Source organism: Syngnathus scovelli, chromosome 14, assembly GCF_024217435.2.
Source record: "Syngnathus scovelli strain Florida chromosome 14, RoL_Ssco_1.2, whole genome shotgun sequence".
NCBI lineage: Eukaryota > Metazoa > Chordata > Actinopteri > Syngnathiformes > Syngnathidae > Syngnathus > Syngnathus scovelli.
Genome location: NC_090860.1, coordinates 11,585,266 through 11,601,250, shown reverse-complemented (window position 1 = coordinate 11,601,250; position 15,985 = coordinate 11,585,266). Strand labels below are relative to the sequence as shown.

Below are 15,985 nucleotides of genomic sequence, written 5' to 3'. Positions count from 1 at the left end.
CACCGCCATTTTCAAGGGTACCTAATAGCAGGCCAATTTATTAGGGAAATATCATGGTCAAAGGTCACAGGTGTCAAGCTCTAGTCCTCGGGGCCGCGTTCCAACATGTTTTCCAAGTGACCCTCGTTAAGCGCACCTGCGTGAAAAGTTTTAGCCACTTTCACGTTCAAAAGGAGCTAAAACTTTTCACGCAGGTGCACTTAACGAGGGAATCACACGGACACTCCATTAGGCACACCGCCATTTCAAGTGTACCTAATAACAGGCCACTTTATTCGGGAAATACAAGAGGTGAATCTCCGATTTGCCACGCATGCACGATTAGCGAGTCGCTGACCAGGCCTTGCGCTAACTGACCTGTTGTTTGGCGATCCTGTTTACAATGCGCTTGGTATTTAATGTTGGACAATTTACCACAGCACAGCTGAACATCTCTCACGGCACACTGGCATAGTATGCAGCACAACATACAGAGGGGTGATCATATGACCACTAGATGTCAGTGTTGTATTATAAAGAATGGAAGAAATAGCTCCTCAATACCACTAGACGGCGCCAAAACCCAACATTTTAGGCTATACACGTACTCTTTGTGTTTAGCATTGAAGAGATACGGATGACAACTTACAATAAACAATATATACTTTACAAAACATTTGGACGGAGGCTGGATTCAATGTGATAGACGAGCCAGTTAGTTGGCAGTAAGTGCCACTAGGGGGCGCTGTTTATTCACGTTTGAACATTGAAAGAGAAACTACAATCTTAACTTCCAGTTTGTTTTTACGCTGCATGTCAAATGTAAACTTCACAACATTCAAGTCAGCAGTTTAGTGACTTTTGGTGACGTCATAACTCCTATAAGCAGTGCCCAATCAATCAGGCAGAGAATATAGCATATTTAAATTTACTTTCACATGGCCTGTCATTTTCAATATTGCTTTTCGAAAAGCTGCAGCACTCAGTTTTCAATCAAATGATTACCCCCCACCTGCAACACCCCCACCCCCTTTAGATTTTCCAACCATAAACATCCTGTGGTAGCCACACTGCTCGATACCCCACATGCATCAAACCACCGTTAATTTTTTTTTTTAAAACTGTTTATTCCATGACATAACAACATATTACACACAAAAAAACTTTACAATGAGGAGTTTATGAAACTCAGTGGAATATCATCCGTGGAAATAACACAATCCCCACAGACAGTTTACAAATAACTCTATTATAGAGTTTCTGGATTGTTATAATAATAATTAAAAAAAAGAAACCTCACATACACACCTAATAGATATGTACATGTGTTGTATGGAGGTGAGAAAACAAATAGGGGTGACAACTGGAATGCAAATATTTCAAGGTGCAGTATAGGAATGGATCCAAAATGGAGGCCTGATGAAGCTTTGGTGTGTTGATGTGTCCATCCCGGACGGAGCAAGCAGAAAAGCAGTCATCGCTTTCCATCTCGTCTGCATACCTATCCCACCCTCTCTTAACCCCCCCGCGTGCTCTTCTGGCCTGCAGTGAAGTGGAGACATGTGTTTCCCTGCACCTGCATGGAGAGAAGGAAAGAAAAAGTAAAGTCAAGATTCCTGCTTCTCCCTCCTCCCCCTCCCTGGCCAGCGCCGCAGACAGACTGGCGCCGAGCGTGGAGCGTTCATTAACCCCAGGCAGATAGCGATGAATCCGCTTTACAAATGGAAGCCGGGTCTTGCTTAATTAGCCGTCGCTTTGAATTGTCCACACATATCAATGGGCTGCTTTATCTTAACTTTATTTTCACGTGATTTCACGCTTACAACCTTTTTCATTGAAGCCAGGCCAGTTCTTCGGCTCTCTAACAGCAGGCAAAACACTACTTTGTTTACGTTCACCTAAGGGACTAAAATGTTTTTCCGTCATCTTGATGTGCTTTGATAGCTTTATGGGAAGGGTGGTAGACATATGGCCCGTGGGCTATGAATACAGAACATTTCAAGCGGAACACTAACATCATTAAATGTCGTTAATGAATATTCATGAAGTAGTCATATCACATTCAAATCATGTCAGTAAAAAACATGCTCTCTATATCCAATCAGAAATGGATCAAAGGTCAAAATGGAAAGGTTAGCAACCATCTTGTGGCTCAATAATGGTCAATTCAAGCAACAAAATAATCAATATTTATTATAATTGAATTACAATATTCGAATAATTTGGGTTTTACAATTAATGGTGGAAAAGTACTTTCTTGTGGGCCACATATTGGCCCATGCACAGCATGTTGCCCACCATTATCCATCCCGAATGGAAAAAAAAAACATTCCTCAGTCTAACTATTAGTAATAAAGATTGTTTAAATGACTAAGGGAAAAAAAGTAGTACCTACCATGATGAGACAGGATATATCCTAATGGCACAAACGCCCTTCATCTTTGGAGAAAGTTCTGGTCAGGTCAGCAGTCTAGAAAAGAAGAGCCAAGATGCAATTAACAAAACGTAGCTGTATTTTGGACTATTTTTAAATTCGCATCGATCAATACAACCCAATGATAAACCTGCTTACCTTTTTCGACAAGCGCCTCGGAGCCTCTTCAGCCTCGAGTGCGATTTGTAGATCGAAGATGTAGTCAATGACGTGCTGCAGAATCTCCACCTGGCTCACCGTCTTGTTGCGGGGGATGCTCGGCACCAGAGCTGCCAATCGTGAGTAGCAGTCGTTCATGTCACCCGCCGGCACCTCCACGCACGCGTGTTGCTGCTGCTGCTGCTTCGACGTCCGGCCGATCGCTACGCTTTGCTCCGAAATGCAGCACACGGCTTTGTAGCAGCTTCTTCCTGAGCGAACGGGACTGATGGCTTTCATGTCGGACTTTGACAGTTAAAGAAGAGTCTTCTTGGATTGTTAACTTCCGCCTTGGTGAGAGGAGTTCGCGTTGATGTCAGGACAAGCGCTACAGTAGGGCTATATACGGTGAGCGTCAAACCACGCCCATTTAGAAGCGCCGCGTCGCGATTGGCGGAAGCGAGTAGAGGCGGGTTCTCATTGGCTGATACCGCCTAGTGGTGAAGAATGAGGAAATGGACCGAGGTTGCCTTCAAGGGATTGTCAATGAGCTTTTCCAGTTAGTTCAATGTTATGAAAAAAACATTGATCAAAAAAGTTAAACCCGTTTTCGATCTGTATCTCAAACTAAAATTCTCAAATATTTCTTTCACGGGTTTACTAAAAATATTTATTTTCATGTAAACTTTTATTTTATTCATTGCACTGACTCACTGTTCATGACATTTTCATGACAAAACAGTTTGATTACTTCATTTTGAATCAGCAAAGTTAAATATTTTATTATTTAAAATTGTTCTATGAATGTTTTAACCTATTCTATTGATTCCTGTTTCAGCAGACCGAATTTGTTTCTTGCGTAATATGTTGCCTCAAGACCTTTCATCAGTCTAAACATTTTGCAATACGTTTAAAAACGTGCAAGCTCAGCACAATATAAAAAAAATACCCCCGTCCCCCCTTAAAATAACATTACATGGCCTATGAGAACTGGAGAGCTAGTCACTTTATAGTTAAAATATTAGCAGACAGTTATAATGAAGGTAAAAGGTCAAGTGGTGCCTTATTGTTAGCTCCTTTTTTCTGCCACAAAGCACACAACGCACATCTGTCTCTTGTAAAAAAATAAATATTAGCAAATAAAAAAATGAATGGTAAAGTATAAAGAAAGAAACAACAGCAGTGAAATAATTGCAGACACAAGTTGGCTGCCAGGGAAGCACGTCCCGTTCTGCTCCTTATATTTATGTCTTATTTTCCTCTTCTCTCTCTATCACACACACACGCACGCACGCACACACACACAATCCTGTTTTGTAGAGGAATGCAGCGGCTAGCCAGCTGTGTGTCCTATCCCAGCCCAGCTGTGTTGATCTAACACGCCAGTCCCAGACATGCTGGCGCCAGCCTCCCGACGTCATCCATTCAGCCGACGCGTCCTCCCCTCACAATCCCTCCCCTCCCCTCCCGTCGATTCTTGCTCCCGCCCTCGCGTAGAGACGCTCAATGCTCTGATTGGCTCGTACCCGCTGTCAATCAACAATACTGCCTTTCAAATTAGTGCGTAAAAGTGCAATAAAGTCAGAATGTTAGAAGCTAAATGTAAAGTTATGGGGTAAAAATGTCAAGTGGGATAGTGTGATGATACCAAGTATGATTTAAGATGTATATCACTTATTTTGAGCCTTTTTGTGGCTTACTATAAGAGGAGAAAGGGATAAATATTCCACTTTTCAAACTTCCCATGAACAGATGGTGGGAAAGTAACAAAGACTGTTATTTATAGTTTCGTTAACTTTCACTTTTACTTTACTACATGAAAATAATCTATGCTATTCCCCAAACCGTCATTATAACGAAATAAAACTGAAAGTCTCTTGTTCACAAAGCAAAAGAGTATAAACTAATGGAAACAAAAATATAAAAATAACATTAAAACAAAAAACAATCAAAATTATAATTTTACAAATACTTTAACACCAATTCTTAAGTGCATTTAATATAATAAAATAACTCAGCATATTTAAGTGCAACTATGGATGTTTTAAGACCCCATTGAAGTAAAAAAAAAACTAGTTCTGAGACAGGAGATAAGCAAACTAAAGAAACATTGATGCAACTTAAAATTTCAATACCACAAACTTCACTAAATGTTTAAAGTTGTTTTTTTTTTTTTAACTCAAGTAACACTTTCAGGTACTTCATACAAGACTGTCTCAGACTGACTTGACGCATGCGCACGTGGGGGATCAGGTGCTTGCCCCGCAAAGAGCACGGACACAATCGCCTCTCTCTTTCAATGGATGGGAGAATTCTGAGCCTGGCGTCAGTGAGTCTGCCTCCCCCCTCCTTCCCCTCTCCTCTCCCACTCCCTCCCTCCCTCCTCCCTGCAGCTGGACGCAGACAATCAAGCCATCAACAATCGCCACGCATAATGATCACCACTCCACTCCTCTTCTTCTCTGCTCAATCAAATTACAATCCTAGTATATATTTAACAAACCAAACATGCTAAAAAATGTCAATAAATAAGCTCAACGCCATTTGAATGGACTTGTGACAACAAACTCAAGTAAAAGGTCATCTTACTCACCAACAAAGTTGTGGCGTCTGCAAAGATATGCGGTGATGTCATAGCTGCGTGTCATCCTGGGAGGTCACGATGCTTTTCTACTAATAAGATCATGTCAAATCATCACGTCGGAACCAAAACAGAAGATTCTGAAAATTATCTTGTTTTTCACACATATTGCACAAAATATGATAATCAGGTGAGGGCTAGCGAGATTGTACCATTGTGTTAATTGATGTGTATATTGATCAGGAGAGGAAAAATAAGACTTCTGGGGCATGTTGGGGGAGTGGGGCTGCGAAGCTCTTTCAATGCAATAGTCATAATTTTTTTTTTTCCTCACCCATTAGTTACACATCAGTCAGCCCGCTGCAGCGGCCCAGCTAACTGCCATTTCTACTTGGCGGCCATGTTGGCAGGGTATTATTGCATAAACACAGTTTTTATAGCAGTTTAAAAAAAAAAAACATTTAGAACACGAAGTTTATAGTACTGAAAAATACATTTTTGTTATGATTTCCTACTAATTGTGAAACATGCTGAGTGACGATACAAATAGATGTTTTATGAATGTTTTGAACACCGAAATCATGTAATGGGAAAGGCTGCATCATATGTAATAATAATCCTGTTAAATTAAACGTCTACTAGCATGGAATTATTTTCCAGGAAAAGGCCACCTTGGACTTGAGGCCTTACAAAGCCCATGCCTGTCAACCAGAGCTCCACTTCTACACCGGTTTGGCTTCTCTCTGCGTGGGAACGAGGCTGTTGATGTAGTCAGGTGACCCTGCCAGCGTCCTTGGATGAGAATATTTGACACGCGCGAATAAATGGAGGCAAAGCAAGACGTACGGCAGGTGGCAAGAGAGAGAGGGGGCGGCAAAAAGCCACCAGGATGCGGGGGCCAAAACAAGCATTTCGCGATGTGACTCAGCGATGGAGGCTACCAGCTGCTGGTCACACTTTTGTTTTGTCGCTTGACTCGACCCTGAATGGAACGGTCCGTGTAGTCGATAGTCTTCCGGTAAGCGTCAGCACCTGGTTTTGTGTTAGCTAAAGTTGCTATGTTGTTGGCATGACTTATTTAAATCAGGGCTGTCATTGAAAATAGCGTATTCCCAATGTTTCAGAAAGGGAATTTTGACCTTAACCCAACTATTAACTTGGAATCCAAACCGCAATGAGTTGTGACATTTGAGTCATTAGCGGGATTAATTTAAAACACGTGTTTCTCCCGCAGACAATAATTGCACAAGCTCCCGCTGCATGTGAGAGTGGATTCCGTCTCACATCACAGACTGGACCAAGAGGAGGCCAGCTTGCTTTTGTCATGTCTGCACACGCTGCCTTGTCCTGTTTATTCGACTTTCTTAAAAGAGCGCAATGGAGAGATTAGGCCCCTGCCACGCTTCCATGAATGGTCATCCATTCCGTTCGAGTTAGCGGTCGATGGTGTTTTCCGCGGACAAGACTATCAAGGCCTTCAATGGGAGGAGAATTTACAGTGAGAGGTTCCAATTCAGATTGTGTGTACTAAAATAGTCATTGATAATTGCTAAATGACAGCAAGCTAGCTCATTAGCTAGCTATCATATAGATAGCTTGATGGCTAGCTTGCAATCAGCGAGTTGAGACAAGGGTGGTGGGGATCTTGCATGACCGATTAAAGAGAAAATACTTGGAATAAATGTGAGCGACACTTAAATGGTGCTGAGAAATGGTCACGCTGACAAATGCCTCAAACAAATGAGGGAACGACCGCGGATGCTGTGATGCTGCAGGGGTTCAGCTGGACACACTTCACAGAAGCACATTACATCCCTAGTGGGTATATCTGCACCTGTGTGTGTGTCAGTTGTATGTGTATCTAGGTCAAGTGGGTCATCAAAAATCTTAGATCTCTCACACATGCATGTATACTTACACACACACTTGCACTTTCTCAATCTGGGTCAGCGGTGCCCCTCTCGGTCACCCTTGTTGTAGTCTTTCAGATGGGAGGCGGCGGAGTGGGAGAAGAAAGGTCTGGGATTCAAGTGACCTGATTAAAAAACACACACACATATGCACACATGCACAACTAAGCTGCGTGGCTAATCAACCCCCCCCCCCACCCCCCGACCTTGCTTCTGGACCGTTGTCTGGTATCATCCCATCACTGCTGTAAGAACCCCCAAATTACTTCAGCCCCGTCGACGATGTGTGTGTATTGTTTGATATTATGGACATTTCCTACACACATTCTCCAGCTGCGCTGTCATTTACTGGAAATACGCTCCTTATTACTCAAGAGTGCTAAAAATACTGCTTCCTCCAGAGTAACTCAAAAGAGGACTGAGGAAGTTGTGTCTCATGCACTGGAAAGCTGAGAGTGTCGAGCTCCTCCAAGGCCACCGTTTGTTTCAAAGCATCGTCGCTTAGATGCCTCCTACACAGTTACAGTTGGGATGCATGGAAAAAAAATTGTGTTGTTCTAAGTTTAATTACATCACGTTTCTTTTTATTTGCTTCATACGAACAGTAGAAATTGAAGCGGTTGCTTATCTAATCTAAAATGTGTGCCCCCTCCCGTCGCCGCCCCCCTTGCTGCAGACGTCTGCGGGGCAATAATTAACTCACTTAAGTCCCGCTACGCGTTGACACAGGTGAGCAGCGTCATGGTGGTTAAACAGTCATTACAACACAACACACACACACACACACACACATTGGCCCGCTGTCACATTGAGGCCCATCGGGTCCAACCGGTCGCTGTATTACCGCTGATTGGCTAAAATTGACGCTGGCTTCGTCCATACAATGTGATCAATTTAACTCGCCTGCCTTTTGTCAGGGGCCTATCTCTCACTGGCGTGTGATACGTCCTTCACAGTGAAGCTTATCAGCGGCCTTTCAAGTGGCACTTTTTATTATCTCCTTTCTGCGGTCTTTTACCCCATCTGCAATTCTTATTCAGAGCCAGGTCACGTTTTTAGGTTCTTTTCAAGCATGTGAGATGTAATTTTGTGTCTTTTAAAAGCACAATGTATAGAGTTTATGCTGTACAGGGATAACGAGTCTGCGTGTGAGTATCAGTGTGCGAGCTGTGGCTGATAGCAGCTCCAAGTGCACCACCTTGGCTCTCCTTTCCACTATGCGAGGGCATCACAATAAAAGTGAAAACTTATTTTTTTTAAAATGGCTACAAACCATGTCACGCAGCCTTTTGTCAAGAGCGACCGATGAGTTAAAGAGACAAAAAAAAAAGTCTAATGAGACAATAAGAGCACACTCCCTGCACAGCTGTCTTTTTTTTTTTTTTCCAGAGAAGCTATTTCCTGTCAAAAGTCTGACAAGGGAATAATCATGGCTTTGATTGGGCCCCCAGTTAACGAGAGGCACTTCCTGTTGCTTTGTATTGCTTTCATTGTGAGGCGCAGGGGTGGGGTTGGGGGGTGGGTCGACACAGGGTTTTGGGGAAACAGCTGCTGGAGATGACACAGTCAAGAACATCCCTGTGACCCACCGCCACCATTTACTTATACTGTAGAGAATAATTGCGGTAGTGCATTAGTCTGGTATAGGGTCATGGCGCTTAAAGCACAACATCAGATATCAGATTTAAAAACTTCTTGTTTTTCACAGAATTTTGCTTTTTTGTCATATTGAGTGATTTTCTAAAATATTTTTTAAGTGTAAACTGTTTTATTCTGTCTAAATGTTGTTGCTGAACAGTTGGCGTTTAATCCGTCGGTGAAAAAATGCTAATTAGCATTAAGCTAGCAAGGCCTTGTTTAAAATACGTTAAGTGGAATTCTTTTTTTAAAGTTTATTTTGTTGCAATCAACAACGAAATGGGAGTTAACTACATTGTAAATTTATTCTCCAAAAATAATGTTCCCAAAAATACATGTTTTTTTTTTTTCGCTACATGTTTATTCTTGGCTTTTTTTCAAAGGCTGCATTGATGAGGGAGCATCCGCGAGCGCGTGTGCCCAGCAGCAGGGGCAGGGGCAGCACGGGTCACGGCATCAAATGCCGGAGCTAATTGAACTCGGGGTCACGAGCGTGCATCGCTGATCGTGCGTGCCGCGTAGCCTATCTTGATAACATCACAGCCGCAATTAAACACGAGGAGACTAGCTGATAAGAGTTTTAGTGCTACGGGAAAGTTTAGCACAGTAAAAACACTGAAAAACAGCCAATGCTTAAGTGAATTTAAAAATGTAGTTACAAATGAACAATTGCAAAGTATTTTTTGGTCCCTTAACATTTACATTAACAACGATATGAGTTACAAGAAGAATATTGTCTTTTAGCATTTGTTAAACTTTGTTTCTCTCTTACAAAACACATACTCAGTAAAAATTGGGTGATTTTTTTTGTTGAATTTGGGGATTGTAAAATGTTATCTTTGTCTTACGTTGTGTTAATGTGTTTTTTAAAAAAAAAGTTAATTTGAAAGTAATTAATATGGGTTGATTTCATCAGCTGGCCGATTAATTGGCAAAGGCACAAGCAATACTTGAAAAATAATGAGGCTAAATTAGTTTGAGCGACAATTTGATGAAGAGGCAGAACTTATTTTTTGATCACTTATTAACTATCATGTGTATATGTGTGCGCACAAATGTTCCTCTTTCCTCTATCACACTTCTCTGTAGCGTCACCTTTGACCTGGTCGCCTGACCTCCCTAGCTTACTCCTCCTGGCTCATCCAGCTGTGGACCAGGCTAAGAATGCATGTGTGTGTCTCAGCAATATATCCTGGAGAAACTCCGTGCACTTTGACTGATAAAAGGGAGGAAACACATGTTTGTCACTTCTTATCTCGCCTCTAATAATAATCACGTGGTCACTTTAACACGGTGGAACCTCCAAAGTCCATTTCAAACTGCAGCAAGTTTTGCCTCAGGTTTTTTTTTTAAAGACAAATTTAATTGACCAACCATGCCTTCCCCCCAGCTATATTCTTTCCAGCAACATTAACGTTTGTAATAATAATCCCTTTTGATTTGTGAAGCGTTATCTCCTTCAACTGGATGCCTTGCTCCCCCTATAGGGATGCGGGTGAACTACACCCACAACAACCTCATCACTGATAAGCACTCAATTATATATTATAAAAACATATATAAAGCATACTTTAATGACATTGGCCTTTTGTTTGTAGTATTGTTAGTTTGAAAACAATGCAGCAAATCTGTTCCAGAATTTCTTGCTTTTTTCTAGGTGCGTTTGAACCCGTACGGGTCGTCCAGCGCTTCAGCACACAGGGCCTCCTTTTGGTTCCCTCCCATCCCGTTCTCTCTCTCTTCCTCTGCTTCCTCTAGCTCGCTCTCCCCCCTGCTAGCATCCCCACAGCTGCGTCGACCAGGTGCGTTCCGCCCCACACACACACGCACACACACACTCGTAAGCACACACAGCAACGGACGCAGCAGGAAATGCCTAATACCAGTTTTAGAATGATGCCACTATGCCAGCTTGTCAGCGAGAAAAGACGACATTGAGACATCGAGTGAAAGTGACACAGCTCAGAGGAAAGGGAGATGAATGTATTTGCTGGAAATGATCACAATTGCAAAATGCTTCTTAATCCTTACACGATGTGTTTGGGTCAAATACGTCACCCTGAAATGAATGATTGCATCATAATGAAAAGTCCAGTTTGAGCACAACCTCTCTTATTTTTTCTTACATTAAAAAAAAAGTCTTGCTTGGTGCAAGTGTGACTTGATGTGTGGGTGGATGCACGTGTTCTTATCAAGAAGTCGTGGTGGTGATGGTGGTGGGGCGGGGGTGTACCAGTTATTTCGGTCTGTGGCTCACCGCAGGGCCAGCTAGCTTCTTGCAGCACCTTGACTGAGGCTGTGCAATAATCTAGTTTAAAGTAACACTAAGGAAGAATTGTGCTCAAGGGCACTACCAAGAGTTGAGAAGTTGAGTTTTTATTTTCTAACCACAGCTATACAGACAGATTAGCTATTAACTAGTCCTAATGTTGGATTTTGATTTTGGTGAATGCATGAATGTACCTCCAACTGTCCGGCCGATGGAGAAAAAGTTGAAGATGACGAAGACATTCCGTGGCGTTCACCTTCTTCAGAAAACGCAGGAAGTGACGACAGACGTGTCAATCTGAAAACCACAAAGCGGGATGTTGTCTCTGTACACGATAGCTAGGAGCAACGCTGTACCCTAGGCGGCGACCAGTCATCAGATTTTATTGTTTCCATGTGAATTTAAGTTTGACTCATGCATAGAATTCAAACCCAGCAAATGCGCAAGTACACAGTTCACACAAATAGAAACGTGCAACCTGCCGACACCTCAAGAACGGCCGCATACTCACCTCAAACATTTCCATCAACTGACTTGACTTTGGCAGGCCAGCATTTCCACCGGATGTTTTTTGAGGTGGCTTTCGTTTCTAAGATATGTTCTAAAGATTCAAATAGGGTAGATCAAGACAGACAGGAGAAGCATTGTTGCACTCATCAAATCATCCGAATAAAAACCCCCAAACGTGTCAGTTACCCGGGATGAATTTGTGGTATACTTTTGAGTTTACTCACACACGCTAAGTGTGCAGCAGGAAGAATGTGGGTGTTACGGAGCAGCTGCTTGCATGATCATCATCATCATAATCTCCTTTCATTTCGATCTGTCATCCTCCACCATGATTGTGCGTCTTCCCTTCAGTGGCGTGTAGAGGAACATGCCCTTCAGATCTGTTGCAGATAGAAAAGGTGCAGGCCGCCGTGCGAGCTTGTGAAAACACGCCATCTACGCACGTCTTCTTTGAGTACGTGTGTGTCATGAGCGTGGCACCTGAGAAAGGCGAACATTGCGCAACGGCACTTTCCTGTGTTGTAACGGAGGCCTTACTGGCATGCCAGCAACGGTGGCGAGGCGTGGCTCGCATGCGAGCAGATGGACAGCACAGATAAAGATAAGATGGGAAGAAGAAATACGGAGCAGTGATTCGCTGTTCCGACTGTAAATGACAAGGCGGATATGTAACAAATAAATCCGTTTGTTGCTAGGCAGAATTCACAACGTTCACCATGTAACTTTTTTGACGATACCAGAATGAGAATAAGGTCAGGGTAAAGTCAGCAGCCCGCCTGTTGCTAAGTGGCAATTGTGACAATGACTCGCTGCACTTAATTCTGCACTTACTGTGCATGTGTGTCAGCTAGCATGGGCGGACGCACACTGGCTACCAGGTGCACAGAGTGGGAAGTGAGCCAATATGCTGGCGGCCCAGTGAGCAAGCCAACTGGGCCCTGCGGCCACGTGCTGCCCTCCTCCACAGCCGCCCTTAACCCGTTAGTGTTACGAAAGAACAAGCCATGGACGTTAGCGTAGCATCGCTGAAGGCCCTAAGCTCCAAAGGAACACGCTGTATTTCTATGGTTGTTTTTTTTTTTTTACCGGTGTGAATGTCCCGATACTGTCATCTAGTGTTATATTTTGCCCCCGGGCATTTACGGCTGAGGTAGAAGTGCAGGATGTGTGAGGCCAACGCACACTAGGCGCACCTCGAGGTTTGCCCTCTTCCCACAGCTCGCCCTGTAGGGCCGCAGATGCAGCAACCCAGACAAGGCTGCGCTTCTCTGGGCAACACAGAGGCGTTGCTGTGCTCCGGTTCCTGGAGCCCCGGCGCTCCGATAGAGGCCCTGCGCCCGTGCAGGAACCAGAAGGGGGCGGAGGGAGAGGATGCAAAACACATCTGGCAGCTGCAAAAAAAAAAAGCCCGCATGCTACGAGAGAAAGGGCACGCAGAGCGCAGACCTCCACCAAAGCATTTTCTCAAATTTTCAGTGACAAAAAAACTCAATTGTAGCACTTTATAAGGTAAACAAATATTTAAAAAATAGATTTTTAATTGCCTATGGAAGCCAACAGATGACGGTGAATCACTTTTTTGCATTAAATAAAGCGTTGTCACATCTAAATGCCAGTCCATGGGCAAGCTAGCTCGCTAGTGGGAGATAGCGGCTAGCTAACATGCTGGCTCATACCATGCTAAGTTTCTTACTACCTGGCATGCTAGCTGACTAGAATGACTACAACTCAACTGTGGTCAAGCAATGATTCTTCCAAGTATCATAGTTTGAGACTCACCTACACTCAACATTTATGAGTCAACACTTCTGTGAACGCAGTTCTTGTACTAGGCTTTTCGGAAAAACGAGAGACAGTGGAAAGGAGGCCGCGGTGCACGATGTGTGGGTGCACATCTCTGCAAGGCGTCTCGCTTGTTTGTTTGCGTGGGCGCCGACTTGCATTAGGTGGCACACAGGGCGGTGGGCGACAATGCGTGTTCGTATAAGTGCATGTGGGTTAGGAGCTCTGTGACGTACGCCTAACGCTCGCACTACCAACTTCTCACAATTTGGTTTTGTTTCGTAGAATTGAATGAAGTGGGTACAAAATGGGAAAGTAGAGTTTAAGAGCACTCGCTGTTAGCGTGTCGATTGCACAGAGTAGGTCAGTGAGAGAGGTGCAAGCAGCCGGCTGGAGCGCCGCGCTGTTTGCGGCCAGCTGTTGGCCCATTAAAGGCCCATCTGCACACAATAGGCTCAGTCTCAGCACACATACACCCATGTACATGCATACAAAGCCTGGTTCCTCCTTGTGGATCTTTTTACATGTCTTTTTTGCAAACAATAGACAGAAGGAGAATGCAAAATAATTTAAGTCATAGTATCCGCCTCCTATAGACTAACATGAAAAATCTTTTAATCTTTTTTGTTCTTTCTAGTTCAGATTAGATCTCAAATTCATCCTTTGTTGATACCTGCACCTATTGTGAATACACAAAGTCTACACCCCCCCCTGCTCAAATGTTAGGTTTTTGCCATATAAAGCAATATAACGTTGAATAATTTTCACTACTGCCACCTCATGGCAAACAGTGGAATTACATCCGTTCTAGCTTATAATAAATTAAAAATTCATAATAATAATTAAAAAAAAAACAGTCAAATAGCAAGACCTGGACCCGGCAATGAAATTCATTGCATATCTTTGTGACATGATTCCTGGAAATCTTCTGACACCTTATCCAAAATAAAACTTGCTTAAACTTGCCCTTTGTGCATTATTGCCACCCGTGGGCAGAACAGGAGCGAAACATTATCAACCACCATTTGCGAGAACTTCGTCTCTACTTCCGCTTACAAAAATGATTACACCTGAGGCTACGCTAAGGAAAGAAAAACCAAACTCTCTTTGGCACTCTTCTTCGGCCTTGGCAGAGATATACAATCACTCAAGTTAAGGAGGTCCTTAATTTGCACGCACGCACAAAAATAAAAAGACGACAATGTGCCAAATCAAATTAAAGCCAGGTGGTGGAGAGCAGCTAGCTGTCCCGACCACATAACTCTCAATGCGGTTCCATCAAGCAAGCCACAGTACACACACACAGGCGTATGCACACACACGCACACTGCCGCATGCAGACACATGCAAAAATATCTGTCCCAATACGAAAATAGGCCCCGAGAGGCTGCACCTGCACCTGTGCCCCGGTCCACACCTACACACAGGTGTCAGGATGTGACACGCACACACACCCACCCACACAGAAAGGGAGGGGGAAATACGAGAGCGGCACCAAACAAAACTGCGGCTGACCAAAAGGCTTATTTGGTGATACGATCTATGTGAGATTTTCATTTTTAACCAGACTGTGGGACTGATTTGTTTAAATGTACATATGTGACAATAATGCGTGTGTTCATTTGAATGAGAAGATATTTCATACACAGTGTGAATGTTTGCTCTGGTGACTCATTGCACTAAATTAAACGAGGCAGCGCGGGTGACGAGAATTTCACAACCGGATGGAATTCACTTTAACAGACATAATTGTGTCATTTCCAAATTGTGATTTATGTAAATAATAATAGTCAACCATGATGGCATTTCAGTTATTGTGATGTCTTATAGCTACTACCCAAGACAAAGCAATCAATCATGACTACATTATTGCTCTATTGAAAACAGACGAAGATCATTTCTATTAAAATACAATCAAGATATCAATTATCCACGCCATCTGGTTCTTAAGAGGGAATGTCAAACATATGTCGCCATCGTGTGGAGTAAGGCGGTTACTGCAGGTCAACTGCTCTCAGGAAAAAAGCTTTTTTGTCAAGGCAATAAAATTTTAATGTATCTTACGACCTCAAGAGTGTGAAATAAAAATCAGCCTAAGTTCAGAATCGGCAGTTTCATTCAAGGCCTCAATCACGAGGGAATTAACCTTAAATCATCTGTAGCGTTCCTTACACCTTATCTTTGCCCGCTCGGATGGGGCAGGAAATGCCAGTGCCTTTGAGGCCGCAATAACCTTGAGGTTTTTTCTGGAGGTACTGCTGATGGTAGTCCTCGGCGTAGTAGAACTGCTGCAACTCCTTGATTTCAGTCGTGATGGTGCCCATGCCCTTTGCCTCCAGCTCCTGTAAGGTAGGAATAAAAATGGATCAAATGTATTGACTGACGCCATTTTGAATTGTGATAAAGACGCTAAATGTATTGATAAAATTACAAATTGTCTATAAATTCCCATTAACCTATACAAATGTTAAATTCTGTTTGATACCTACATCACTTTCATTCCATGTCATCAAGGGCAGCAAAAAGTTTGTGCTGAGTGACAGAAGAAAGGAAACTGGTTCTCTTTCTAGTGCAGTGGTTTCCTCGCCGCGGGACGAGGCATCATCGGCTCTCTTTGTTGTGACGCACGTTGGTGCTTACACTTTCCTAAACACCTTGAGAGGAAGCTTCAAACGCTTTTATGGTCTCACTAAAAAGGGCCGTGTGATTTTTTCCGTCGTATAATCATCACTTCCAGGCGTCTA

At 43.2% G+C, this 15,985-nt stretch overlaps 2 protein-coding genes across 13 annotated transcripts in view; both read right to left on the bottom strand.

Moving 5' to 3' along the window:
* Positions 1-1,081: 1,081 nt before the first annotated feature.
* id3 (inhibitor of DNA binding 3) lies at positions 1,082-2,951 on the bottom strand. Its single transcript, XM_049739826.2, has 3 exons — positions 2,552-2,951; positions 2,375-2,449; positions 1,082-1,555 (listed from the first exon to the last, which is right to left on the bottom strand). Exons 1-2 carry the CDS (start codon positions 2,849-2,851, stop codon positions 2,396-2,398), a joined length of 354 nt encoding a protein of 117 aa, XP_049595783.1. The 5' UTR covers positions 2,852-2,951; the 3' UTR covers positions 1,082-1,555; positions 2,375-2,395.
* Positions 2,952-3,533: 582 nt separating this feature from the next.
* The window catches only part of msrab (methionine sulfoxide reductase Ab), a 39,864-nt gene continuing 27,412 nt past the window's right edge, over positions 3,534-15,985 (bottom strand). For 3 of the 12 annotated variants that reach the window (XM_049739814.2, XM_068652957.1, XM_049739812.2), the window contains 4 exons: positions 11,684-15,583; positions 11,461-11,550; positions 11,144-11,246; positions 3,534-7,167 (listed from right to left, as the gene is read on the bottom strand). In XM_049739814.2, coding sequence (XP_049595771.1) covers positions 15,410-15,583 — 174 coding nt within the window. In that variant the 3' untranslated portion in view covers positions 3,534-7,167; positions 11,144-11,246; positions 11,461-11,550; positions 11,684-15,409. The remainder of the gene's footprint in view (positions 7,168-11,143; positions 11,247-11,460; positions 11,551-11,683; positions 15,584-15,985) is intronic. The other 9 variants (XM_049739821.2, XM_049739823.2, XM_049739824.2 and 6 more) reach the window with 9 other exon arrangements.